Here is a 27,540-nt window from a genome sequence, read left to right on the forward strand (position 1 = left end):
ATTCTTTAGTCTTCAATCCCCACAGGCATGGTGTTACTAGTATGCATAGCCATGATCAGCTGTTTACATAGATGCTGGCAAACAACTGAAGGTGAATCAGACCCTCTCAGATCCCAATCCTTGCATGTCAAGAGCTCTTACCATCCCTCCAAGCCATCTCTCCAGCCCCTTCCTTAAGTTTATTTTTAAAACAAAGAAATTAGCCAGGCATGGTGGCGTGTGCCTTTAATCCCACCACTGGCTAGAGGTAGGAGAATCACTATGAGTTCAAAGCCACCCTGAGACTACAGAGTGAATTCCAGGTCAGGTCAGCCTGAGCTAGAGTGAAACCATACAAAAAAAAAAAAAAAATTCCCCTGAATTTATTAACTCCAGCACTCAGGGAGGCAAAGATAGAAAGATTACTGTGAGTTCGAGGCCAGCCTGGAACTACTGAGTAAGTGCCAAGTTAGCCTGAGCTAGAGTGAGACACTACCATTAAAAAAAAAAAAAAAATTAAGTCCCAATGGAATGAAAAAAAATCTTGAAAAAAAAAACTTGAAGAAAAAAAAAAAAAAATCCAGGCATGGTGGTGCCTTTAATCCCAACATTTGGGAGGCAAAAGTAGGAGAATCACCATGAGTTTGAGGCCACCCTAAGATTACATAGTGAATTCCAGGTCAGCCTGGGCTACAGTGAGACCCTACCTCCAAAAATAAATAAATAGAATAAATCAACTAACACTGGCAAGCCACAAACTAGGGCTAATAAACCTCAAGGTCCACCCCCAGCAACACACCTTCTCCAACAAGGCTCCACCTCCCCAACTGTCATCAACTGGGGAACAAACATTGAAAACACATGGGTTCATGGGAGACATCTGATTAAAACCTCCACAAACATACATACCAAGCTGACACAAATCAAAAGAAATATAGGTTACGATATTAATATCAGGTCAGGCAAAGTAAGTTTTAGAGCAAGAAATATCACTAGAGAAAGAAGTACAATACATAATAATAAAGGATTCAATTTACAAAGACAACCTTCTGAGCCCTCAGAACACTCCCCAAAAAATGTTTTGAAAGAATTTAGAGCTGGGCATAGTGGCAACTGACTTTAATCCCAGTACTCGGGTTGAAGAGGTAGGAGAATCACCATAAATTTGAGGCCACCCTGAAACACTCAATTCCAAGTCAACCTGGGCTAAAGTGAACCACCACCACAAAAAGAAAAAGAATTTATATCTGAACACCACTATAAACCAACTTTCTTTCTTTTTTTTTTTTTTTCTGTCTTTTTTTTTAGTTTTTCAAGGTAGCATCTCACTCTAGCCCAGGTCACCTGGAACTCACTCTGGTAGGTAGTTCCAGGCTGGCCTCAAACTCCTAACAATTCTCCCACCTCTGCCTCCTGAGTGCTAGGATTAAAGGCATGTACCACCAAGCCTGGCTGAAAAACTAGATTTTAATTTAAAACCTTTTAGAACAGCACTTTGTCCATATTCTGTTGCTACAGAAAATGCCTGCAAGGTGTGATGGTGCACACCTGCAATTCCAGCACTTGGGAGGCAAAGGTAGGAGGATTGCCATGAGTTCGAGGCCACCCTGAGACTACATAGTGAATTCCAGGTCTCTAGCAATCCTTCTATCTCTGCCTCCCAAGTACTGGCATTAGAGGCCTGTGCCATCACACCTGGCTATTTAAATTTCTTTGTGGTTCATATTTTTTAATTTATTTATTTATTTATTTATTTATTTATTTATTTATTTGAGAGACAGAGAGGCAGATAAAGACAGAGAATGATGCTCTGACCTGATCTAGAGCAAGACTCTACCTCAAAAAATCAGAAAGAAGAAATGAAGGAAGGAAGGAAGGAAGGAAGGAGGGAAGGAAGGGCCTGAAGCTGATACCTTGTAAAGAAAAGAGATTACTTGGCTCAGGTTTGGAGGATGCAGGTCCAAGATCAGATCAGGGAGCTCCATCTGTCCAGCTTCTGTTGAGGACCTCATGACAAATGGTATCTCAATGATGAAAGAAAATATATAAGAGATCATATGTCAACAAAAGAAGCCAGGTTTGGCTCCATTCTCAGAGGAACTAATGAGCTCCCACAAGCACTACGCTGTAAGGACAACACCTCCAGTGACTAATCGCTTTCTACTATTCTTCACCTCTTAAATGTTCCACCACCTCTCAACACAGCAACACTGGGAGCACATTCAAGCTACATCAAAACCACTGAAAATAGCATCAAAACACAACAAAAGCACTTCAAAAGCAGCACAAGTACTAGAAGGGAAAAAGCCACAAACTAGTAGATGAAGTTAGAAATCCATATAACCCAGAATCAGTATCTGAGCACTCTTAAAACCCAGCAAAACAAATAGTAAGTAAATAAAACACTAGAAAATGGGCAAAAAAATAAAAAACTATGAACCAGGATTGGAAGGATGGCTTAGTGGTTAAGACACTTGCCTGCAAAGCCAAAGAACACAAGTTCAATTCCCCAATACCCAAGTAAAGCCAGATTCACAAGGTGGCACAAACCTCTGGAGTTCGTTTGCAATGACTAGAGGCCTTGGCATGCCCACTCTGTCTTTATCTATCTGCCCCTTTCTCTCTCAAGTAAATAAATAAATGTATTTTTTAAAATATGAACCAAAAAGAAATTTAAATAGCCAGGCGCAATAGCACCTTTAATTCCAGTACTCGGGAGGCAGAGATGGAAGGATTGCTGTGAGTTCAAGGGCAGCCTGGGACTGCAGAGTGAGTTCCAGGTCAGTCTGGGCTAGAGTGAGACTCTACCTTGAAAAGCCAAAAAAGAAAAAAAAAAAAGTTCAATTTCACTAGAAGGAAAATAAAAGTCTGGGGAGGGGATATGATGGAGAATGGAGTTTCAAATGGAAAGTGGGGGGAGGGGGGCATTACCATGGGATATTGTTTTTCATAATCATGGAAGTTGTTAATAAAAAAAAGTGAGTCCACTGTCCCCACTTTTATTTAATATAGTACTGGAAGTTTTAGCCACAGCAATAAGGCAAAAGAAGCACATAAAAGGGGTACAAATTGGAAAGGAAGAGATCAAGTTATCATCATTTGCAGATGACATGATTCTATATATAAAGGACCCTAAAGACTCTACCAGCAAACTGTTAGAGCTGACAAACACCTACAGTCACGTAGCAGGATACAAAATACATACACAGAAATCAGTAGCATTCCTATATGCTAACAACAAACACACAGAGAATGAAATCAGAGAATCACTCCCATGCACAATTGCATCAAAGAAAATAAAGTACCTTGGAATAAACCTAACCAAGGAAGAGAAGGATCTCTACAATGAAAACTACAAAACACTCAAGGGAGAAATTGCAGAAGACACTAGGAAATGGAAAAACATCCCTTTTCCCTGGATCGGAAGAATCGGTATTGTGAAAATGGCAATCTTACCAAAAGCAATCTACACATTTAATGCAATCCCCATCAAAATTCCAATGGTATTCTTCAAAGAAATAGAAAAAACAATCCAAAAATTCATTTGAAATCATAAAAAAACTCGAATATCTAAAATAATACTGAGCAACAAAAATGAGGCTGGTGGTATCACTATACCTGATTTTAACCTATACTACAGAGCCATAGTAACAAAAACAGCATGGTACTGACACAAAAGCAGACATGTAGATCAATGAAACAGAATAGAGGACCTACAAGTAGCTATAGCCACCTGATATTCGATAAAAATGCCAAAAATACTCAATGGAGGAAAGACAGCCTCTTCAGCAAATGGTGTTGGGAAAACTGGATATTTATCTGTAGAAAGATGAAAATAGGTTCTTCTCTCTCGCCATGCACAAGAATTAAGTCCAAATGGATTAAAGACCTGAAACTCTGAAACTGCTAGAGGAAAAAGTAGGGGAAACCCTTCAACATATTGGTCTTGACAAAGACTTTCTGAATATAACCCCAATTGCTCAGACGATAAAGCCACAGGTTGACTGCTGGGATCTCATGAAATTACAAATATTTTGTACAGCAAAGGACATTGTGAATAAAGCAAAGAGACAACAGAATGGGAAAAAATCTTTGCCAGCTATACATCTGATAGAGGATTAATATCTAGGATAAACAAAGAATTCAAAAAATTTAATAATAAGAAATCAAACAAGCCAATTAACAAATGGGCTATGGAACTAAATAAGAGTTCTCAAAAGAAGAAATACAAATGGCATATAAGCATCTAAAAAAAAAAATTCTACATCCCTAGTCATCAGGGAAATGCAGATTAAAACTACGTTGAGCCGGGCATGGTGGCGCACGCCTTTAATCCCAGCACTTGGGAGGCAGAGGTAGGAGGATCGCTGTGAGTTCAAGGCCATCCTGAGAGTACAGAGTTAATTCCAGGTCAGCCTGGACCAGAGTGAGACCCTACCTTAAAAAAAAAAATAAAAAAAAAAAAAAAAACAAAAAAAAAAAACTACATTGAGATTCCATCTCACTCCTGTCAGATTGGCTACCATCATGAAAACAAATGACCGCAAATGCTGGTGAGGATGTGGATAAAGAGGAACCCTTCTACGCTGTTGGTGGGTATGCAATCTGGTCCAGCTATTGTGGAAATCAGTGTGGAGGTTCCTAAGACAGCTAAATATTGATCTACAATATGACCCAGCTATAGCACTCCTAGGCACATATCCTAAGGACTCATCTCATTTCCTTAGAAGTACGTGCTCAACCATGTTTATTGCTGCTCAATTCACAACAGCTGGGAAATGGAACCAGCCTAGATGTCCCTCAACTGATGAGTGGAAAATGAAGATATGGCACATTTATACAATGGAGTTCTACACAGCGGTAAAGAAAAATGAAGTTACAAAATTTGCAGAAGATGGATGAATCTGGAAAGGATTATACTAAGTGAGGTAAAAAAAAAAAAAAAATTGAGCCAGTCCTGTAGTGGACGCCTTTTATCCCAGCACTCAGAAGGCAGAGGTAGGAGGATCACCTTGAGTTCGAGGCCACCCTGAGACTACATAGTTAATTCCAAGTCAACCTGGGCTAGAGTGAAACCCTACCTCGAAAAAAAAAAAAAAATTAAAAAGAAAAAAGTGTAATATATGTGTGTGTGTGTTTATGAACATGTTTATAAACAGTAAATCAGCAAAAAAAGATTATGTGTGATGTGTATGTACACTGTTTTCATAAGTAGAAAAAACAAGAAAGCAAATTTGAAGGTGACAATACAATTAAAAGAAAAATGGGGCGCGGACTTCCGGTTAAGATGTCAGCGTAGGTACCACGCCAAAGCAGCCTAGGGGGGAAAAAGACCAAAACAACTCAGCAAAATACACACTTTTACTAAAAAGTGAGGTGTATAGGAAATTGAAGCGGCAGCGGAGAAGTAGAAGAGTTATAGAGCATCCAGAGCCTGCACAGGCGGGAAAAGCAGCTCCGGCAGCTCCGCCAACCGCCGCGGCCACGGCACAGCAGAAAACTGCCAGACTCGGCTCGAGCCGCAGGAAAAGCCAGGTGCAGGATTTTCCCCTCACACCGTGCTCTCCGCAACTCAGGAAACGTGAGGGGAGAGCGGCAGCGAGCAACGGAGAGGCAGACTGCGAGGTAGAAGAACACGTGGAGCAGCGAGACAACCAGAGCAGCCGCAGCTCCCTCCCCTTCCCCACTGCCTGAACCCAGCTCTGGCGTACAGAACAGCGGCCCGGGACCCGGCCACGCCAACTTGGGCTGCCAACGGGACCCAAGCAGGGGCAGAGTTCGGCAGCAACATCAGCGGCTCCAGCACCGGTACCAGCGGCCCCAGCAGCAGCAGACCCAGGAGCGCCAGCAGCGGCAGATCCCGCAGCAGCAGCTTCAGGGGGAGCAGCGGCGGTGGACACGGCAGCGGCAGCTTCAGCAGCGGTGGTGGCTCCAGAAGTGGCAGCTACAGCAGCAGCAGAGGCAGCAGCAGCGGCTCAGTTTGCCCCATAGGAAAAGCAAGTGCCCAGCTCCAGAAATCAGAACAGCAGCCCAACGACCCAGGCAGCAACTTGACTGAGACCAAAATCACCCAAGGTAACTGGGATTGCACCAGGGAAGGGTCTCACTTGGTCGCAAGCTGACTTGGATCCCTCAACAGACCAGAAATCTAAACCTCTTTGTTGATAGAGGATCTGGTCATTATAATAACTACTCTTGCATACATACTCGGGGCTGTTTTTGATTGAATGTGTACAGTGTTTAGTTAAATTTTAGAATCTACCTGTATTTTATTCCACTCAGCCTGCTTGAATACTCCTATAGCAGGGAAACTCAAACCCTAAGAACATCTTTGTAGATACTCTGGAGAGTCTTAAGAGCCACACCTAACACCTTAAGGTCCTACCCTGAAAATATATTACATCAAATCAATTGATACAGCTAAGAATACACAGCTAGCTAGAAAATCCAAGCATTAACTTAATCCAAGATGCAAAAATATATACATTATAACACAAGAAACACTAAAAAGCAAGACGATATAAATCCACCTAAAAGTATTAATGCATCAGAAATGTCCTCCAGTGAGAAAGAGTTAGAGGAAATGCCTGAGAAAGAGTTCAAAAGAATAATTATAAATATGTTCAAAGAGGTCAAAGAACACATGAAAACAATCAAAGAGGAAATCAAAGGAATCAAAGAAGAGGCAGGACACCAATTTAATGAAATAAAGAAGGCAATACAAGACATAAATAGGGAAATAGAAATAATAAAGAAAAACCAGTCAGAATTACTAGCAATGAAGAACACAGTTAATGAAATAAAAAACTCTGTAGAAAATCTCACCAGTAGGATGGATGAGGGAGAGGACAGAATATCTAAGCTAGAAGACCAGGTGGCAGACCTAATGCAGTCCAACAAAGAGAAAGACAAACTTCTAGAAAAGTATGAGTGGGAATTTCAAGATATTCGGGACACTATGAAAAGATCCAATATAAGAATTCAGGGCATAGTAGAAGGAGAAGAACTCTACTCCAGAGGCATAGTAGGTATCTTCAACAAAATCATAAAGGAAAATTTCCCCTAAATTGGGAAAGAGGAACCAATACAGATACAGGAAGCCTTTAGAACCCCAGCCAGACAAAACCCAGAAAGGACCTCTCCTTGCCATATTATAATCAAACTTCCAAACACACACACCAAAGAAAAAATATTGAAAGCAGTTAAGAGAGAAAAATCAAGTTACCTACAAAAGCAAGCCCATCAGGATTACAGCAGATTATTCAACACAAACTTTTAAAGCCAGAAGGGCTTGGAGTGATATATTCCAAGTTCTGAAAGATAACAACTATCAACCAAGATTACTTTATCCTGCAAAGTTATCCATTCAAATAGATGGAGAAATAAAGACATTCCATGACAAAAGCAGGTTAAAGGAGTATTTGAAGACAAAACCAGCTCTACATAAAATACTTGATAGAATCCTCAATGCTGAACAAAAGGAAAAGCACACATATAAGGAACCTAGAAAAAACAAGCTATACTCAAATACCAGTTAACAGAAGAGAGCACAGGTAGAACCAGAAACACACACAAAAAAAAAAATGGCAAACATAAATACACACCTTTCAATAATATCTCTTAATATCAACGGTCTCAATGCCCCAACGAAAAGACATAGATTTGCAGACTGGGTTAAAAAGCAGGATCCTACAATTTGTTGTCTCCAAGAAACTCACCTTTCTACAAAGGATAGACATTATCTTAGGGTGAAAGGTTGGAAGACGGTGTTTCAAGCAAATGGGCCTAGAAAACAAGCAGGGGTTGCTATCCTAATATCAGACAGGGTAGACTTTAGTCCAACGTTAGTCAAGAAAGATAAGGAAGGTCACTTTATATTGATTAAGGGCACACTCCAACAGGAGGACATTACAATCCTAAACATATATGCACCTAACATGGGGGCTCCCAAATTCGTCAAACAAACACTATTAGAACTAAGGTCACAGATAACACCAAACACAGTGGTGGTGGATGACTTTAACACCCCACTCTCATCAATTGACAGGTCATCCAGGGAAAGAATAAACAGAGAGGCATCTGGACTAAATGAGGTCATAGAAGGAATGGACCTAACAGATATATACAGGACATTTCATCCAAAGGCTGCAGAATATACATTCTTTTCAGCAGCACATGGAACATTCTCTAAAATAGACCATATATTAGGACACAAAGCAAATCTTAACAAATTCAGGAAAATTGAAATAATTCCTTGCATTCTATCTGACCACAATGGAATTAAACTACAAATCAGTAGCAAGAAAGGCTATAGAGCATACACAAAATCATGGAAACTAAACAATACACTACTAAAGGATGAGTGGGTCAATGAAGAAATCAAAAAGGAAATCAAAAAATTTATAGAGTCAAATGATAATGAGAACACAACATACCAAAATCTCTGGGACACAATGAAGGCAGTTCTAAGAGGTAAATTTATAGCCTTAAGTGCCTATATTAAGAAATTAGAAAGGTCGCAAGTAAACGACCTAATGCTTCGCCTTAAAGCCTTGGAAAAAGAAGAACAAGGCAAACCAAAAATCAGTAGACAGGAAGAAATAATAAAGATTAGGGCAGAAATTAATGAAATAGAAACAAAAAGAACAATCCAAAGAATTAATGAAACAAAGAGTTGGTTCTTTGAAAGCATAAACAAGATTGATAAACCCTTAGCAAATCTGACCAAAAGAAAGAGAGAAGAGACACAAATTAATAAAATCAGAGATGAACAAGGTAACATCACAACAGATTCCAGAGAAATTCAAAAAATCATAGGGACATACTATAAAAGCATATACTCCACAAAGTATGAAAATCTGAAAGAAATGGATGATTTCCTTGATCTATATGACCTACCTAAATTAAATCAAAATGAGATTAATCACTTAAATAGACCTATAACAAACATGGAGATCCGAACAGTTATCAATAATCTCCCAACTAAAAAAAGCCCAGGCCCGGATGGATTCACTGCTGAATTTTACCAGACTTTTAAGGAAGAGCTAACACCATTGCTTCTTAAGCTTTTCCAGGAAATAGAAAAAGAAGGAATTCTACCAAACTCCTTCTATGAAGCCAGCATCACCCTGATACCAAAACCAGGCAAAGATAGAACAAAAAAAGAAAATTACAGACCAATCTCCCTCATGAACATAGATGCAAAAATTCTCAACAAAATATTGGCAAACAGAATACAAGGGTATATCAAAAAGATCATTCACCCTGACCAAGTAGGCTTTATCCCAGAGATGCAGGGATGGTTCAACATACGCAAATCTATAAATGTAATACATTACATAAACGGGTTGAAGGACAAAAATCACATGATCATCTCATTAGATGCAGAGAAAGCATTTGACAAAATCCAACATCCCTTCATGATAAAAGTCCTACAGAGACTGGGAATAGAAGGAACATATCTCAATATAATAAAGGCTATTTATGACAAGCCTACAGCCAACATATTACTAAATGGGGAAAAACTGGAAGCTTTTCCACTAAAATCAGGAACAAGACAAAGGTGTCCACTGTCCCCACTTCTATTTAATATAGTTTTGGAAGTCTTGGCCATAGCAATAAGGCAAGAGACACACATAAAAGGGATACAAGTTGGAAAGGAAGAAACCAACTTATCATTATTTGCAGATGACATGATTCTATACATAAAGGACCCTAAAGACTCTACTAGCAAGCTGTTAGAGCTGATCAAAACCTACAGCAATGTAGCAGGATACAAAATAAATACACAGAAATCAGTAGCCTTCATATATGCTAACAACAAACACACAGACGATGAAATCAGAGAATCACTCCCATTCACAATTGCATCAAAAAAAATAAAATACCTTGGAATAAACCTAACCAAGGAAATAAAGAATCTATACAATGAGAACTTTAAAACACTCAAGCGAGAAATTGCAGAAGACACTAGAAAGTGGAGAAACATCCCTTGTTCCTGGCTTGGAAGAATCAATATCGTGAAAATGGCAATCTTACCTAAAGCAATCTACACATTTAATGCAATCCCTATCAAAATTCCAAAGGCTTTCTTCATGGAAATAGAAAAAACAATCCAAAAATTCATTTGGAATCACAAAAAACCTCGAATATCTAAAATAATACTGAGCAACAAAAAAGAGGCTGGTGGTATCACCATACCTGATTTTAACCTATACTACAGAGCCATAGTAACAAAAACAGCATGGTACTGGCACAAAAACAGACATGTAGATCAGTGGAACAGAATAGAGGACCCAGATGTAAGCCCAAGTAGCTATAGCCACCTGATATTCGATAAAAATGCCAAAAATACTCATTGGAGAAGAGACAGCCTCTTCAGCAAATGGTGTTTTGAAAACTGGATAAATATCTGCAGAAGGATGAAAATAGATTCTTCTCTCTCACCATGCACAAGAATTAAGTCCAAATGGATTCAAGACCTTAACATCAGACCGGAAACTTTGAAACTGCTAGAGGAAAAAGTAGGGGAAACCCTTCAACATATTGGTCTTGGCAAAGACTTTCTGAATACAACCCCAATTGCTCAGGCAATAAAACCACAGATTAACCACTGGGACCTAATGAAATTACAAAGATTTTGCACCGCAAAGGACACAGTGAAAAAAGCAAAGAGGCAACCTACAGAATGGGAAAAAATCTTCGCCAGCTATATATCTGATAGAGGATTAATATCTAGGATATACAAAGAACTCAAAAAGTTAAATAATAAGGAATCAAACAAGCCAATCAAAAAATGGGCTATGGAGCTAAATAGAGAGTTCTCAAAGGAAGAAATACGAATGGCATATAAGCATCTAAAAAAATGTTCTACGTCACTAGTCATCAGGGAAATGCAGATTAAAACTACATTGAGATTCCATCTCACTCATGTCAGATTGGCCACCATCATGAAAACAAATGATCATAAATGTTGGCGGGGATGTGGAAAAAAAGGAACCTTTCTGCACTGCTGGTGGGAATGCAATCTGGTCCAGCCATTGTGGAAAACAGTGTGGAGGTTCCTAAAACAGCTAGAGATTGATCTACCATATGACCCAGCTATAGCACTCCTAGGCATATATCCAAAGGACTCATCTCATTTCCTTAGAAGTACATGCTCAACCATGTTTATTGCTGCTCAATTTATAATAGCTGGGAAATGGAACCAGCCTAGATGTCCCTCAACAGATGAGTGGATAATGAAGATGTGGTACATTTATACAATGGAGTTCTACTCAGCGGTAAAGAAAAATGAAGTTATGAAATTTGCAGAAAAATGGATGGTCCTGGAAAGTATTATACTAAGTCAGGTAACCCAGGCCCAGAAAGCCAAGCGCCACATGTTCTCTCTCATATGTGGATCTTAGCTACAGATGACTGGGCTTCTGTGTGAGAATGAAAATACTTAGTAGCAGAGGCCAGTAAGTTGAAAAGGAGACATAAAGGGTGGAGTAAGGAAGGGAGGAGGATACTTAATAGGTTGATATTGTATATATGTAATTACAATGATTGTAATGGGGAGGTAATATGATGGAGAATGGAATTTCAAATGGGAAAGTGTGGGTGTGGGGAGGGAGGGAATTACCATGGGATATATTTTATAATCATGGAAAATGTTAATAAAAAAAAGAAAAAGAAAAATGGGGCTGGAGAAATGGCTCAGCATTTAAGGCACTTGCCTGCAAAGCCTAATGACCCAGGTTCAATTACTCAGTACCTGTGTAAAGCCAGATGCACAAAGTAGAACATGCATCTAAGTTCATTTACAGTAACTAGAGGCCCTGGTGTACCCATTCTCTCTCTCTCTCTCTAATAAATAAATAAAAATAAAAAGGAGTTGGGCATTGTGGCATACACATTTAATCTCAGCAGTTGGGAGGCAGAGGTAGGAGGATCACCGTGAGTTTGAAGCCGCCATGAGACGACACAATGACATAGGCAACATAGCCCAGGACGGCCTGGCTAAACAATAAAAAAGAGTAAACCGTATCAACAACTAGAAGGCAATTCTTTAACTATCTAGCAATACAAAAAAAAAAAAAAAGTAAATAAATTAATCCATTCTATAGTCCACCAACTCCTTTCCTAGGAATCTCTCCTAAAGAAATTCTATCCATTTTTGTAGGGGAGGGGGTTGGAGGTAGGGTCTTCTAGCCCAGGCACCTGGGAATTCACTATGTAGTCTCAGAGTGGCCTCGAACTCATGGCAATCCTCCTATCTCTGCCACCTGCTGAGAGCTGAGATTAAAAGTGTGTGCCACCACACCCAATATTTCTGTACTTTTGTACAAAGGAAAGATGTTCACTTCAGCCATTGGGAAGCAAACAAACAGGTAAATAACTTATGATTAATGAAATTAAAAGAAATTAAAGGGCTGAGGAGATAGTTCATTGGCTAATGTGCTCAGTGCTCAAGCATGAGTATCCAAAGTCCTAGACCCTAAATAACCAGAGGCCAGGCCAGGGATGGTGGTACATTCCTTTAATCCCAATACTTAGGAGGCAGAGGTAGGAGGATTTCCATGAGTTCAAGGCCACCCTGAAACTACATAGTTAATTACAGGTCAGCCTGGGTTAGAGCTAGACCCCACCTCGACGGAAAAAAAAAAAAAAAAAAACGCTGGTTTGGAGAGATGGCTCAGTGCTGGCCTGCAAAGTAAAAGGACCAAAGTTTCCAAGTTTGATTCCCCAGTACCCACGTAAAACCAGATGCACAAAGTGATACATGGATCTCGAGTTTTTCACAGTGGCAGGAAGTCCTGCCATGCTCACACTCACTTTCTCTGTGTCTGTCCCTCCCTTTTCAAATAAATAAATAAATTGCTTTTAATATATATTTTTGTTCATTTTTTATTTATTTGTTTGAGAGTGACAGAGAGAGAGAAAGAATGGGCGCACCAGGGCCTCCAGCCACTGAAAACGAACTCCAGATGCATGTGCCCCCTTGTGCATCTGGCTAACATGGGTCCTGGGGAATCAGACCTTGAAGCAGGGTTCTTAGGCTTCACAGGCAAAAGCGCTTAACCACTAAGCCATCTCTCCAGCCCAATAAATAAATTTTTTAAAATACATTTTGAAAAGCTAGATGCCAAGATGGGCTTCTTTAATCCCAACACACTGACTGTGAAGTGAGGGGCACAGACAGAAGCTACTGGCGAGTCCAGTAAAGAATGAAACAGACAGAGTCAAGAGACACTGCCTCAAATGGTGGAAAGGCGAGAGCCAACATGAAGAGTTGTTCTATGACCTCCACACACATGCTGTGATATACACATGCCGACATTCACACAAACACAAACACGTGAACACAGGCACACACAAATAATTTTTTAATTATAAATTGGGGAATTCCAGGACAGCATGAGCTACAATGAGACCCTACCTCCAAACACCCCAAAAAAAAATTATAAAGTGAAGTTGGAGAGATGGCTCAGCACTTAAGGAACTTGCTCCCCAGTACCCAGGTAAAGCCAGATGCACAAGGTGGCACATGTGCACATGCATTTGCAGTGGCTAGAGACCCTGGTGTGCCCATTCTATCTGCCTCTTTCCCTCCCTCCCCCCCACACACATATAAATACATAAATAAGGGGTTGGAGAGATGGCTTAGTGGTTAAGATGCTTGCCTGCAAAGCCAAAGGACCCAGGTTCGATTCCCCAGGACCCACATAAAGCCAGATGCACAAGGAGGCATATGTGTCTGGAGTTCGTTTAGAGGCCCTGGCACACCCATTCTCTCTCTCTCTCTTTCTCTCTCTCTCTCTCTCTCAAATAACTAAATACATAAATAAATAATTTTTTTAAGAATTATAAACTGAGTCAAGCATGGTGGCTCACACCATTAATCGTAGCACTTGGAAGGCAGAGGCAGGAGGACTGCTATGAGTACAAGGCCAGTCAAGAGCTACAGAATGAGTTCCAGATCAGCCTGGGCCAGAGTGAGACCCCGCCCTGGGGAAAAAAAAAAGGAGGGGGTAGAAAAAAGCACAAAAAATAGAGGCTGTAGAGAGTGGTTAGAGTTCTCACTTTATAGTACGCCCTGATTGATCATGAACAAGTTTTTAAACTCTGTGCCTTACTTTTCTCCTCTGTACAGTGGGAATAACTATTTCAGAATTGTTGAAAAGCAATTAAAATTTGACCACTTCCACCAAATAGACAGATGAAAGTCCAAAGGCAATGAGGCTGTTGGAAAACAGGCAAATTAATACACTACTTACAATAAACTTTGTAGAGAGCAATTTAAAACTCCCACTTTTAGCCAGGTGTGGTGGCACACACCTAATCACTGCTCTCCGGAGGCAGTGGTAGGAGGACTGCTGTGAGCTCGAGACAAGCCTGAGACTACAGAGTGAGTGCCAAATCAGCCTGGACTAGAGTGAGACCTACCTTGAAAAAGTAAAACAAAACGAACCAAAAAAAATTCCCACTTTTTCTCAGTGACTATAATCTTTATGCTCCTGTTAGGTAAAATATGTTGGGGTAGCTTGCTTAAGGTTTATCAAATTTAAGCCATGGGTAAAATGTAAAATACTTTTAGATTAATAAAAATTTCCATGTTACATACAATCAATGGCTATCAATAATAAAACTAAAATAATTGGTTGTCAAAAAAAAAAAATTCCCACTTTTGTTTGTTTGTTTTGTTATTGTTGTTGCTGTTGTTGTTTTTCCAGGTAGGGTCTCACTGTAGCCTAGGCTGACCTGGAATTCACTATGAAGACTCAGAGTGCCCTTGAACTCACAACAATCCTCCTACCTCTGCCTTCTTTAGTTTTGGGATTAAAGGAGTGCATTACCACGCATTGCTACAAAAACCCTACTTTTGAAAATTCATCCCACTAATATTCTTCATGCAGAACAAAGCAGGCATAAGTTTATTATATTGTACTGGGAATCATTTTTTTAGTATTTTTATTTATTTGAGAGAGGGAGGGAGAATGAGAAAGGGTGCTCTAGGGCCTCTTGCTTCTACAAAAGAACTCCAGGTGCATGTGGCACTTTCTGCATGTGGCTTTATGTGGGTACCAGGGAGTCAAGCCCAGGTTGGAAAGCTTTGCAAGCAAGTGCCATTAACAGCTGAGCCATCATCCCAGCTCACACAATGGGACTCTTCCTGCCCATCAAAAGACATTAGATCAAGTACAACAAATTCATGAACACTATGTAGCAGTTTTTACAAGCATAACTGCTGGGCCATCTCGCCAGCCCCAACAGTTTTTACAGAATAGAATGAAGACACTGACTTATTGATAAGATATTTATGTAGCTGGACATGGTGGCACATGCCTTTAATCCCAGCACTTGGGAGGCAGAGGTAAGAGGACTGCCGTGAGTTCCAGGCCACCCTGATACTACATAGTGAATTCTAGGTCAGCCTGAGCTAGAGTGAGACCCTACCTTGGAAAAAAAAAAAAAAAAAAAGATATTTCTGTGAAAAATGCAAGATGTAGAACAATGTATAGTATGTTGCCTTATGTATAAAGGACCCAGCAAAATTAGGAAATATATTGAGCCTCATTTGCTTTTGCACTAAGATAAAATAGTAGCAATGAGAAGAAACTGTCAGGAGACTGTTAGGAAGGGACAGGCTCCAAAAAATGGAATCACCAAGGACAGCAGGATGGCAACTGAGACTTACCCACATTCCTCAAGAAACCCCCCAGCCACCATCCCTTCCTTGCCTAACACCTCCCAAATCATGATTTTCTGCCCCCTTATCTTATAAGTCACCTGATCACTGTTCCGGTATTATGCTCTGGATATCTTAGATCTCCCCTAAAGAAAGCTTTTTTTTTAATTTAACTTTTCCCTTCCTCACCTTCCCCCAACAGAAAAGCCCTATAAAGCCCACTATCTGAAACCTCAGGTTGGCTGTGTTCTGCTCTTAAGAGTCAGTCCTGGCAGCTTGTGTTTTTCCCAAATAAAAGCTTTCATCTTTGCCACAGAGTGGTCTGCATGGTCTTGGTCACTCCCAAACCTTACATCTGGTGCTCAAGACTCAGATGGGAGGCTTCAGGTTGTCCTATTGGGCAGTCAGACCTCCTTTCCCTGATGAGACCACCAGACTGCCATTTGACACTCTGAAGGCTTCAGACCATCTATGCCTGGTACCAGTTTTCACTTCCCCCACAATTTGGCCTCACTCTCCTTCCCTTCTCAGTCTCCTCCCTCCTCCTTGGTAAGTGTCCATCTCAGGTTGGCCTGCTGTTGGGTTTAATCCCTCCTCCTGGAAGCTATTGGCAAGCCAGGCTACACTGCTAGGCCTCTGTTGGGCCCCAACTGCAGGTCTCGAGAAAGACGCACTCTCAACACCACGGGTCTCTCGCTCTCTGGTCTGCCGTACAATGAAGGGCACCTGTCGGTTTGGCTGCATCATCTCGGGTCGCTCTCCTCCTCCCTACTCTCCCTCCTGAGGTCTCATCTTTTACTGCCAGCCTCTTTCACCATCCGGAGCACAGTCGTCCACCTTGCCCACTAACAGTCTAAAACCTGGGCTGGAGAGATGGCTTAGCGGTTAAGGCGTTTGCCTTCAAAGCCAAAGGACCTGGGTTCGATTCCCCAGGACCCAGGTAAGCCAGAGGCACAAGGGGGCACATGCATCTGGAGTTTGTTTGCAATAGCTGCAGGCCCTGGTGCACCCATGTTCTCTCTCTCTCTCTCAATTAATAGTATGTGTATGTCTATATGTCCCACAGTTGTGACCTGTATGGCTGTGGCCCACATGGGAGGTGCAGGCCTCATTCACCCTAATGGGCCAGGGGGTTATAATGGTGTGGTGTAAACCCAGCTTAAGCCCTGGTTCCTTTCTCTCACTGTTGTTTCGCTCTTTCCTTATCACCTTAAGAACTTAAAGCCTCTATAACTCTTGTATCTTATCTTTCTCTACAACTCTGCCTGGTCACAATATAAGCTGGACAATGGGTCCAAATGGCCTGAGAATGGTACTTTTGATTTCCAAATTCTCACTGATTTAAAAACTTCTGCCAATGTACATGCAAATAGTCCAAAATACCCTATTTTTTCACTCTACATGCACGGCCATCTCTCTGCTCTCTTCTCAATAGGTCCTTTTAGCAACCTTGCCCCAATAGCACCTCTGGCTCCTCCAGCCTCTCCTGATCCCCTGACTGGTAACAAGGCTTGATTTTGGTCTCTGGAGTCATAAATAGAATAGAAACTTAAAGTGGGAATGCATATCTCCTAAATTTAAAAAAAATGAATGAATGTGTAAATGGTTGTCTGGAGTCTATATGAAAAAGTGCACTTAAAATGAATGTACGTGTATGAGTATGTATGTGGTTCACCACCCTAAAACTGCAGAATAATTTCTGTTCTGTGCCGTTTCATCCTGGGGGATGTTCTCCACCAAGCCCACTGTAGTAGACAGTATAGCAAATTTTTACTGTTGAGTGTCCCTCAGAAGGAACACTAAAAGTAATTAAGATCAAGCAAAAAAAAAAAAAAAGCAAGATTCTCTTAAAGAGTTGTAAAATGAGGACAGTAAGCTAGAAAGAAGATATAATTGAATGGGGGGGCTTAATAGGATGGCATTGTATATGTGTAAGTAGAACAGATTAATGGGGGTGAAAAGGTCTAAGTGAGGTCAGGGGAAGAGACTGAGTAAAGGAAAGGCGACGGGAGGTCTAATCAAAATCTAAGAGGATATAAATAAGTCATATAGAAACCTACTTTTTTGGACAACAGAACACTCAGGAGCCATAGATTGTTACTAGAAAGTTTTCACTGCCAGGAATGGGATACCTTCCAGTGAATTGTTAGCCAGGGAGGTTCCTGATGCCCCCAAAACATTACAGGCCATTGCAAAGGCCCTTGGTTTCCCACCAGCAATAGATGGTAAGACCCTTTTGCTGAAGACTCCACATACTTGGGCTGCAAGGTCACTGAAAAATCCTGCTGAAGCTGAGATGAAAACTTCCTCCATGCAGACCAGCTGACAGAAAGCTGGAAAAAACCATGCTGCATGCAGTTCAATGGGAGAGACAGAAATCATCAGTGAAGATACCCAACAGTGGACATTACAAGCCTTATAATTGGCCAGCCAGGACAAATTGAGCTAACCGCAGGAATAGTGGCACATCTATCATGATGGAAATTAACCGCCCTCTATTTGGACTGGAGGCCTGCTTCATGGTAGGGAATACATCCCTGATATTGAAAACTTAAAGCAGAGGTAGTCATGAGCCCTAGAGTGTCTGGCAAAATGTATATATTATGCTTATCAAACTGCCCAGTAAGCATTTCTCTTAATGTTCATACCCTTATGCTAACGCTACTCTTACTTTTGGTAGAGAATCTTCACTTTTCAGATGGCAGTGACCTTGGGAAGACTCAGAAGGCATCATAGTACAGGAAAGAAGTGACCAGAGTGCTCAGTACTTGAATATCTCTATCATACCTTCCAAGGCTCATAGTCTATTGTGGAAGAGGTGGCGGAAAGAATGTAAGAGCCAAAGGAAGGGTAGGACCCCTTACAATGTGCTCCTCCAGACACAAAATGGCCTGGATATCCATGACCTCACAGTGCCTGACACTACCTACACAAGACCATCATAACAGAGGAAAGGATCATGACATCAAAATAAAAGAGAGAATGACTGAGGGAGAGGGGATATGATGGAGAGTGGAGTTTCAAAGGAGAAAGTGGGGGGAAGAGATTACCATGGAATATTGTTTACAATTATGGAAGTTATCAATTAAAAAAATGAAAACTAGGGACTGGGGAAATGGCTTTGCAGTTATGGTATTTGCCTGCAAAGCTTAAGGACCTCGGTTCGATTCCCCGGGACCCATGTAAGCCAGATGCACGAGGGAACACATGTGTCTGGAGTTCGTATGCAGTGGCTAGAGGCCCTGGCGTGCCCATTCTCTCTTTCTGTCTGTCTCTTTCTCTCTCATAAACAAATAAATAAAATATTTTTGTTTAAAAAATGAAAACTAAAAGAAAAAAATTGTAAAATGGCAGGATCAGAAAGCTGCTTTGTAGCCCTAAAACTCTCCCTGGAATTCAGGAAGAAAAAAAAAATGGCTCTTTCTTGCAAAGCCAAGGAGATGCAAGCACAGGGAATCTCTGGATACTGGCCCCAGCATGATAATGTCACTGTGAACAGATGGGGACTTCTTACAAGAAAGGTGTGGTGGTGCATGCCTTTAATCCCAGCACTCGGGAGGCAGAGGTAGGAGGATCGCCATGAGTTTGAGGACACCCTGAGATTACATAGTGAATTCCAGCTCAGCCTGGGCCAGAGTGAGACCCTACCTCAAAAAAAAAAAAAAAAAAAGAAAGAAAGAAATTTGTAACTGGTTTTACATTTACTTTATCTTTCTATGCTTCTATGAAACTTCTAACAAACAACAGCCTCAAAATTTATGCTTAAATTTAGAAGTACCCAATACTGAGTTTGTAAAAACAATTTCTACTAATGTTTGAATCTGATTTCATATTTTTTAAAAATGTGTTTCACAAGAATTATATGAGACAAAATTCCAAAAATCAATGTTTATTCTGGGTAAATAGTGTAAGTCAAGTCTGGCCTACTCTTTCATAAAAAGGTTATTTCAAAAGGCCTTTTGAGGAAAAAAATATATACTTAAATGGTCATATTAAAAGTATTATGGCGCAGGGTGTGGTGGCGCACGCCTCTAATCCCAGCACACAGGAGGCAGAGGTAGGAGGATCGCCGTGAGTTCAAAGCCACCCTGAGACTACATAGTGAATTCCAAGTCAGCCTGAGCTAGAGCAAGGCCCTACCTTCAAAAAAAAAAAAAACTGTCGGGCTGGAGAGATGGCTTCGCGGTTAAGCGCTTGCCTGTGAAGCCTAATCTCCCCGGTTCAAGGCTTGGTTCCCCAGGTCCCACGTTAGCCAGATGCACAGGGGGGCGCACACATCTGGAGTTCGTTTGCAGAGGCTGGAAGCCCTAGCGCGCCCATTCTCTCTCTCTCTCCCTCTATCTGTCTTTCTCTCTGTGTCTGTCGCTCTCAAATAAATAAATAAATAATTAAAACAAAAAAAAACTGTCTTAGTGTGGGCTTGACAGATGGCTTAGCAGTTATAGCACATGCCTGCAAAGCCTAAGGACCCTGATTCAATTCTCTGGTCCCACATAAGCCACATGCACATGGTGGTGCATGCTTCTGGAGTTCATTTGTAGTGGCTAGAGGACCTGGCATGCCCATTCCCACTCTCCCCCCCCCCCCCCGCCGAACCTAATAAATAAATAAATAATAATAAAAATCTTAAAAGTCTCATAGTAAGGACAATGAAAATTTTTGTTGATAGTTATGAGATGAATTGACTAAAGAAGATAAGCTGGAGAGGAAACCTGAAGTGTTAGATATTAAATATTTGATGAAAAGGATTGTTACAGAGTGTTTACAAAGACTGTAAGGTAAAAGTATGTAGACGAGTAAAGTATGTAGATGAAGATATGAGTAAGCTTAAACAGAAGGTTAAAGGCAAAGTACTTAATCAGATTACAGACTTCTTGAGATATAAAATGACTATGAGCCTAGGGCTTACATCAGACTAACAAAGTATGACCCTGGCTAGTAGCAGGTTGCTATGGTACTCAGGTTGTAAACTTAAATTTAACTCACTGATGTTAATCTGGTCATAATAATGGTCATGAAAGACTGAATTTAGAGCACCCAACCAAGTTAACTAGGTTCCTCTATTTGTCAACCTTTTTGCTAAATCTTAAGGCTAAAATTGACTCATTAATATTTAATCCTCACCTAAGGTTATTATATCTAAAACTCTGCCTCAAAAAAAAAAATCTCACAAAGGATTTATTTACTCTTTTTTTCCTATTTTATATGGTAAATAGACCACATTTGAAACATTAAACAGTATTTATCTGTCACACACTTGAAAACTATTTACTTCATGGTGAACAGTAAAAGACAATTCTAAACAAAGTCATGTTGTGATTTAAGATGTAATTCCTCAGTTCCTCCAACAATCAGTCATAATATTTTAATTTTAACTTATGTTATTACTGAACAAGTTTACCAAAGTACCACAGAGAGAATTATAGTTGGTTAAGGTGTGAAGGTTACAGATTGTGTCATAGAGTTTTGTGTATGTTTGGAATTCAGTATAGTTCTATAAAGTTGATTTGGAAGAGATTAAAAATATTTATTTTGGCTCAGCAGTTAAAGGTGCTTATTTGCAAAGCCAGATGCACACAGTGGAACATACATTTAGAAATTGTTTGCAGTGGTAAGTGGCCCTAGCATGCCCATTACCTCTGTTTTCCAGTGAGACTTGTCTCCTTTCTTCATTACATCACAGCAGTTCAATCCAGTTCCTCTATTCTTTGGGTATGTTAAATATAGCTAAATTAACTTCAGAAGCTGGCTTATAAATTGGATGGGTATCTTATTTAGCTTTTAAAAGTGCTAAATCTCCTCTTAAATATTTATATATCATAGAAAGGTATCCCATCTGATGAACTTTAAAAATTATAAAAAACTTTTTATTTCTTCATACTTAAGCCAAAAATGTTACATAATATAGATTTCTTGTTTATTTTAAATTCTGTCAGATCTTTTGTTCATAGTCTACTCTCTGTAGCTTCATGTGCCTTAAATATGTAAACAGTACTTTTTGTTAATATCAGACTTTTCCAGATATCAGAATATTGTAATTTGGTTTATACAAAGTCTATGATGCTTGACTATCAATAAACATGCATCACCATGCCTGGCTAAAACTCTGTAATTTTAAGATGGTTCTTGTCTTATTCATGCTGGTTTTTTTTTTTTTTTTTTTTTTTTGGTTTTTTGAGGTAGGGTCTCACTCTGGTCCAGGCTGACCTGGAATAAACTCTGTCATCTCAGGGTGGCCTTGAACTCATGGCAATCCTCCTACCTCTGCCTCCCGAGTGCTGGGATTAAAGGCGTGCGCCACCACGCCCGGCTTCATGCTGGTTTTGCTGGCTGATTATCACTGAGGTTATAATATAAGTCTTATAAAAAGTGACTTATTGTGATTTTGTTCTTAGGAAAACTGAAGAAGCTACCCATGTCTTAGGAAAACCCACTGTATACAAACAATATTAATATAGTTTGTCTAAGCTTCATATAACAGCCATATTTCTTTAATTAAGCCTTAAAATTGTTCAATGATAAAAGATAGTTATTTAAGAAATTACTTTGTGTCTGTCATATTTGTCATATTTGTGTCTAACATATGTTAAAATCGGGCTTGCTTAACTCAATAATGACCAAGTTTTATTTTATTCTTGAGCTATGTATAATCAGTCTCTAAGTTTCACTTAACTAAACTGTCTCATTTCTGGTATCTTAAGTTCACTACCTATACAGATATGGATACTTAAGACATGTTTCCTGCCCTAAAAAATAATCTTAAATTACTGTCCTATTTCCAGCTTTGGTGGTAATTGGTACCTGCATAGGTATACAGAGTAGCCCAAGTTGTTTTCAAACACAGATGCTAAGTTTTTATACTGTCTTGTCTTTTTCCCGGCATACATTTTCCAGATTAAACAAACTGCCTTAAAAGTATTGATAAAATATTGTTTTCAGGCTACTAAAATGTTCTGCCTATACTTATAACTGACAGATACTTAAGACAGAATGTGTTTCCCATGTTCCAGATACAGATTACACTGTCACCTGACAACTAAACTTAAATACTTACTTATCAAAATGTAAAACTATTGTGTCAGTCTCTAACCAGATATGTTCTGTACCTTTTTAATAAATCTGTTTTGCTAATCAGATACATACAGTCTCTCTGAGTGAGTAATAACCATATGTAGAAGCCAGAATCAATTGGAAACACTGGAGTTAAAAGGATAACCAGTATTTTGGTTCCTGCTCCTGGGTCAGAAGGCCATAGAAGATGATGGGACTGCACTAACTTCTAGCTTCTGGTACATAGTTACATATCTTCTTGATCAGAGAGGGTATGGAGACCCAGAGATGTGTATCTGCAATAGAAGAGACACATCGGAGGAAAATCAGTCCTCCAGGCTTCCCAAGAGAGGGAGGGCCACTTGGTCAGCACAGCCTTCACTTATCCTAGCAGATGACAATGCTGAGAGTCATAGAATTCCTCACAGGTCCCTAAAAATCTCTCCTACAGGGCCATTATTGATCTCCAAAATATACAGTTAATTCTGGCAGCCAACATGGTTTAATCACCCAATGAGAAAAATACAACTACAATATAAACAATGAGTCAGACTAATAGGCTCCCCTGTCTGATGCTGACTTACAATACTAAACTCTAACATTAACTCATGCCTCTGCCTCTGCCTGTCCCTGATTACTTGTGAACTCCACCTACCCTGACTCCAGCTCCTCCCACTTACCTTAGCTAGAATCAGAGCCCCTTCCTTCCTTAGCCCTAATCCTATCTCATCCATGGATAAGTACAATGCCACCCCAATAGGCACTCTCAAACTTAAACTCTCTTGTCTTCCTACTCTTCCCCTGATCCCAAAATGCCCCTCTACCTCCTCTCTCTTGCCCTAAGACATCTATCCCTCACCTCTGAAATTTTCATCCTCCCTTTACACCTGGGGTTTTGATGTCACAGCTGTTGATAAGAGTAACAAGCTCCTTTATTCTCCCTTCTGTCTTCTCATGGGATACACAGAGCACATCTCCCTCACCTTCTCTATAACAGGTGTCTGACAGCAACTGCCCAGAAGCCAGCTCAATACAGGGATGCATGAGACAAGTCTCTGTTTCATTCAGGACCACACTGGTGCTATTGATCTCACTACTCTGTCACCTCTAACCACCATGAAACTGCCTCCTCATCACCTGCCCTGAAGGGAGACCCATTGACTGCATTATCTAGCTTCTCCCTTAAGAACTCATTGCCCTTATGGTCAGCATGAAAAAATTAACCTTTATCTCTTATCATTAACAAAAGGCTAGAATGTTAGATCAAGACAGGCTCCCAAAACTGGAGTCACTGAGGACAGCAGGATGGAGACAGAGACTTACCCACATTCCTCAAGAAAAGAACCCTTCCTTGCCTAACAATGCCCCCTAGGTCATGATTTCCTGGCCCCCTATCTTGTCACCTGGTCACTGTCCTGGTGTCACACCTTGGCTTTTTTTGTTGTTTGTTTTTTTAAGGTAGGGTTTCACTCTAGCCCAGGCTGACCTGGAATTCACTATGTAGTCTCAGGGTGGCCTCAAACTCATAGCAATCCTCCTAACTCTGCCTCCTGAGTGCTGGCATTAAAGGTGTGTGCCACCATGCCTGGAGCAACCTTTCTTTATTCAACTTTCCCCAGCCTCACCTCCCCCGCACCTGAAGATCCCTATAAAGCCCACTGTCTGGAATCTCAGGTTGGCTGTGCTCCACTCTTGAGAGTCAGTCCTAGCAACTTGTGCCCCTCACCCTCCCCCAGATTAAAAACCTTTCATCTTTGCCTCAGAGTGGTTTGCATGGTCTTGGTCACACCCAAACCTTACAGAGACCAGGTATGAGTAAAACTTCAAACTACATATCCTTTTGTTACAGTTTTATACATATATATATATATATATATATATATATATATACACACATACATATACACACACACACACACACACACACACACACACACACACAGAGACATATGTGTGTGTGTGTTGTTGTTGTTGTTTTCCTAATTTTGAGGCAGGGCTCACTCTAGCCCAGGCTGATCTGGAATTCACTCCATACTGTCAGGGTGGCATTGAATTCACGGCGATCATCCTACCTATGCCTCCCAAGTGCTGAGATTAAAGGTGTGCACCACCACACCTGGCTCAAGTTTTATAAATTTTTATTCAATAATGTATGAATGTTAAAATGTTAAAAGCAAGCCAGGTGTGATGGTGCACACCTTTAATTCCAGTACTTGAGAGGCAGAGGTAGGAGGATCACAGTGAGTTCCAGGTAAGGCTAGGCTAGATTGAAACCCTACCTTGAAACCCCCCCCCAAAAAAAAGTTAAAAATTTCAAGCATAATTTCCAGATCACAAATGTTAGTTGTAATTATCAGTAGTAAGCTCCAAAAACCTCCTTTTAAAATAAACCTTTACTCTCTCAACTCTCCCAACTACTATTTAAGGTATTTTTCCTTTTCTACTGTAATGTAAAGGGATTAAGAGGAAGTGATAACACTAGGTTCATCATGCCTATCAAAAATACATGTATTTGGGGGGCTGGAGAGATGGCTTATTAGTTAAGCACTTGTTTGTGAAGCCTAAGAACCCCGGTTCAAGGCTCTATTCCCCAGGACCCATATTAGCCAGATGCACAAGGTGGCTCATGCATCTGGAGTTCATTTGCAGTGGCTGGAGGCCATGGTGCGCCCATTCTCATTCTCATTTTCTCTCTCTCTCTCTCTCCCTCCTTCTCTCTTTCTCTCTCTGTGTCTGTAACTCTGGAATAAATAAATACATGTATGTGGGGCTGGAGAGATGGCTTAATGGTTAAAGCGCTTACCTGTGAAGCCTAAAGACCCAGGTTCAATTCCAAGAATCCACATAAGCCAGATGTACAAGATGGCACATGCATCTGGAGTTCATATGCCATGGCTGGAAGCCCTGGCAATTCTCTTTCTCTCTCAAATAAATTAATTGAAAAAATACATGTATTTGGGTATGATAAATGGCTCAGGGGTTATAGGCACTTACTTGCAAAGCCTGATGTCCCCAGTTCAACTTCCCAGTATCCACATAAAGCCAGATGTACAAAGTGGCACACTACAGCTCAAGTTCATTTACAATGGCCAGAGGTCTTGGTGCTCTCATTCATTCTCATCCCCCTTCCCCTTGCAAATAAATGTTTTGTAAAACATGCTTTTATGAAAGGTGCATTTGAGCGTCGTCTTGTAGACATTGGCTCTTATATTAGTTAGTGATTAAATGGCCCTTAACTAGAGATCTCATACATGGTTCCTAATTCACACAGTGTCTTGCCTGTTGTTCTAATATGTAGGGTGTTCTATAACTGCCTAGTAGCCCAATTCAAGATGTCACACCAAATACTCCACTGACAGCCTAACAGTCACTTTTTATGCAAGCCCCTCCCCCTCCCCTCCTCCCTCAACCTACATCAGCTTTCCTCCTTACTGACAGACACACTGACAGCTGAGAAGCCTCTCCCCCCCCCCCAAAGATCTTACCCTGCACTTACAAGACCATCTTCCCAGCTCCTGTCATCCGGTGACCCAATTCAGGTCCCAACGCACTCACTCCCGATCAATCCAAATCACTTCTAAGTCTCGTCCCAAGACCCCAGGCAACCAGGTTTTACATCCTTTGCCAAACGTAGTAGACAAGTGCGGCCTCCACAACCGGATTCCCCTTATTTTCTCCCCATCATTCCCCGGCCCTGGCCTTCCCGAAAATTCTCAGCCTCTGCTTCCCCGGGCCTCAGCTCCCCGGTTCCTCCCCACGCCCTTTCCACCACTGACAGCTCAGTCACCTCCAGCCCCATGTGGCGGCGCCCTCCCCCACACCCTTCCCGTGACAGCCCAGGGTCGGCTCCCGAGTCCTCGTCGTCCCCCACCCCAGCCCCGGGAGGCCTCCGCGAGCACCGCAAGGTCTCGGCCCGGTCGCCTCGTCCGGGGGAGGACCCACCCACACACTTGCCCTCCACTCACCCACTCTCCCGCATCACGTTGCTGTCCCCGCAGTCACAGGCGCCCCCGGCCTGGCTGCGGAACATGTTGAAGTCGTGTCCCGTGTGGTCGCCCTGGTGGAAGCACTCGGCGCACAGCGACATGCACGGGGAGATGCCGCACGTCCGGCAGCGGTAGGCCACGAAGTTGGCCGTCCACACCAGGCCGCAGAGCGCCGCGGGGTCGTAGGCCCGCACGGCCGCGCAGAACTCGTCGTAGCCGCCGCCGCCGGCCAGAAGGCACTTACACCACTCCAGGGCCTCCTCCTCCGCCGCCCCCGGCCCGGCCCCACCGCCGCCGCCGCCGCCGCCGCCGGCCGCCGCCTCCTCGCCGCCCGCAGCCGAGGCCAGCGGCCGCTCGGCGCTCAGCACCCGCTCCAGCAGCGCCCGCAGCTCCTCGGCGCCCGCACGGTTGTCGGGCCGGCTGAGAGCGGCCTTCAGGTGCGCCGCGGTGGCCGCCTTGTCCAGGGCCGGACCCTGCGCCGACAACCTCGGGCTGGGACGCCTGCGACCCCCCGACGGCCGCCGAGGCCGCCATGATGAGAGCTCAGAATTCGGAGGAGTCCAGGGCCGGCGGCTCCTCCCGGCAGGGTGGGGGGAAGACACGGCTGCGAAAGCTCGGCCCGCGCAACTCTCGCGATACGAGACTCCGGGCTGCCCGCCGGCCTGCGTGCCCGTCCGCCCCGCACCTCCGCCCGCTGGCCCGCCTCTGTGCACGCCCCCGCCCTTCTCCCACCCCCACCCCCCGCTCCGCCTCGGCTCCTGACCCCTCCACCTGTGGGCTCACCACTCCAAAGTTGAGAACTGCTGACTGACCGAGGGACTCCATTCTAGGAGCTCGTCAGTGAAGAGCAAC

The 27,540-nt window shown here is 42.0% G+C and overlaps 1 protein-coding gene across 1 annotated transcript in view; it reads right to left on the reverse strand.

The window, feature by feature from the left end:
• The window catches only part of Ubr3 (ubiquitin protein ligase E3 component n-recognin 3), a gene marked incomplete at its 5' end in the record, with an annotated part of 256,366 nt that extends 229,141 nt beyond the window's left edge, over positions 1-27,225 (reverse strand). Inside the window, 2 exon segments of the mRNA XM_045148373.1 lie at positions 26,668-27,173; positions 27,175-27,225. Of these exon segments, the coding sequence (XP_045004308.1) occupies positions 26,668-27,173; positions 27,175-27,225 (557 nt within the window).
• Positions 27,226-27,540: the final 315 nt, after the last annotated feature.

The sequence above is a fragment of the Jaculus jaculus genome, chromosome 4 (genome assembly GCF_020740685.1).
Source record: "Jaculus jaculus isolate mJacJac1 chromosome 4, mJacJac1.mat.Y.cur, whole genome shotgun sequence".
Lineage (NCBI taxonomy): Eukaryota > Metazoa > Chordata > Mammalia > Rodentia > Dipodidae > Jaculus > Jaculus jaculus.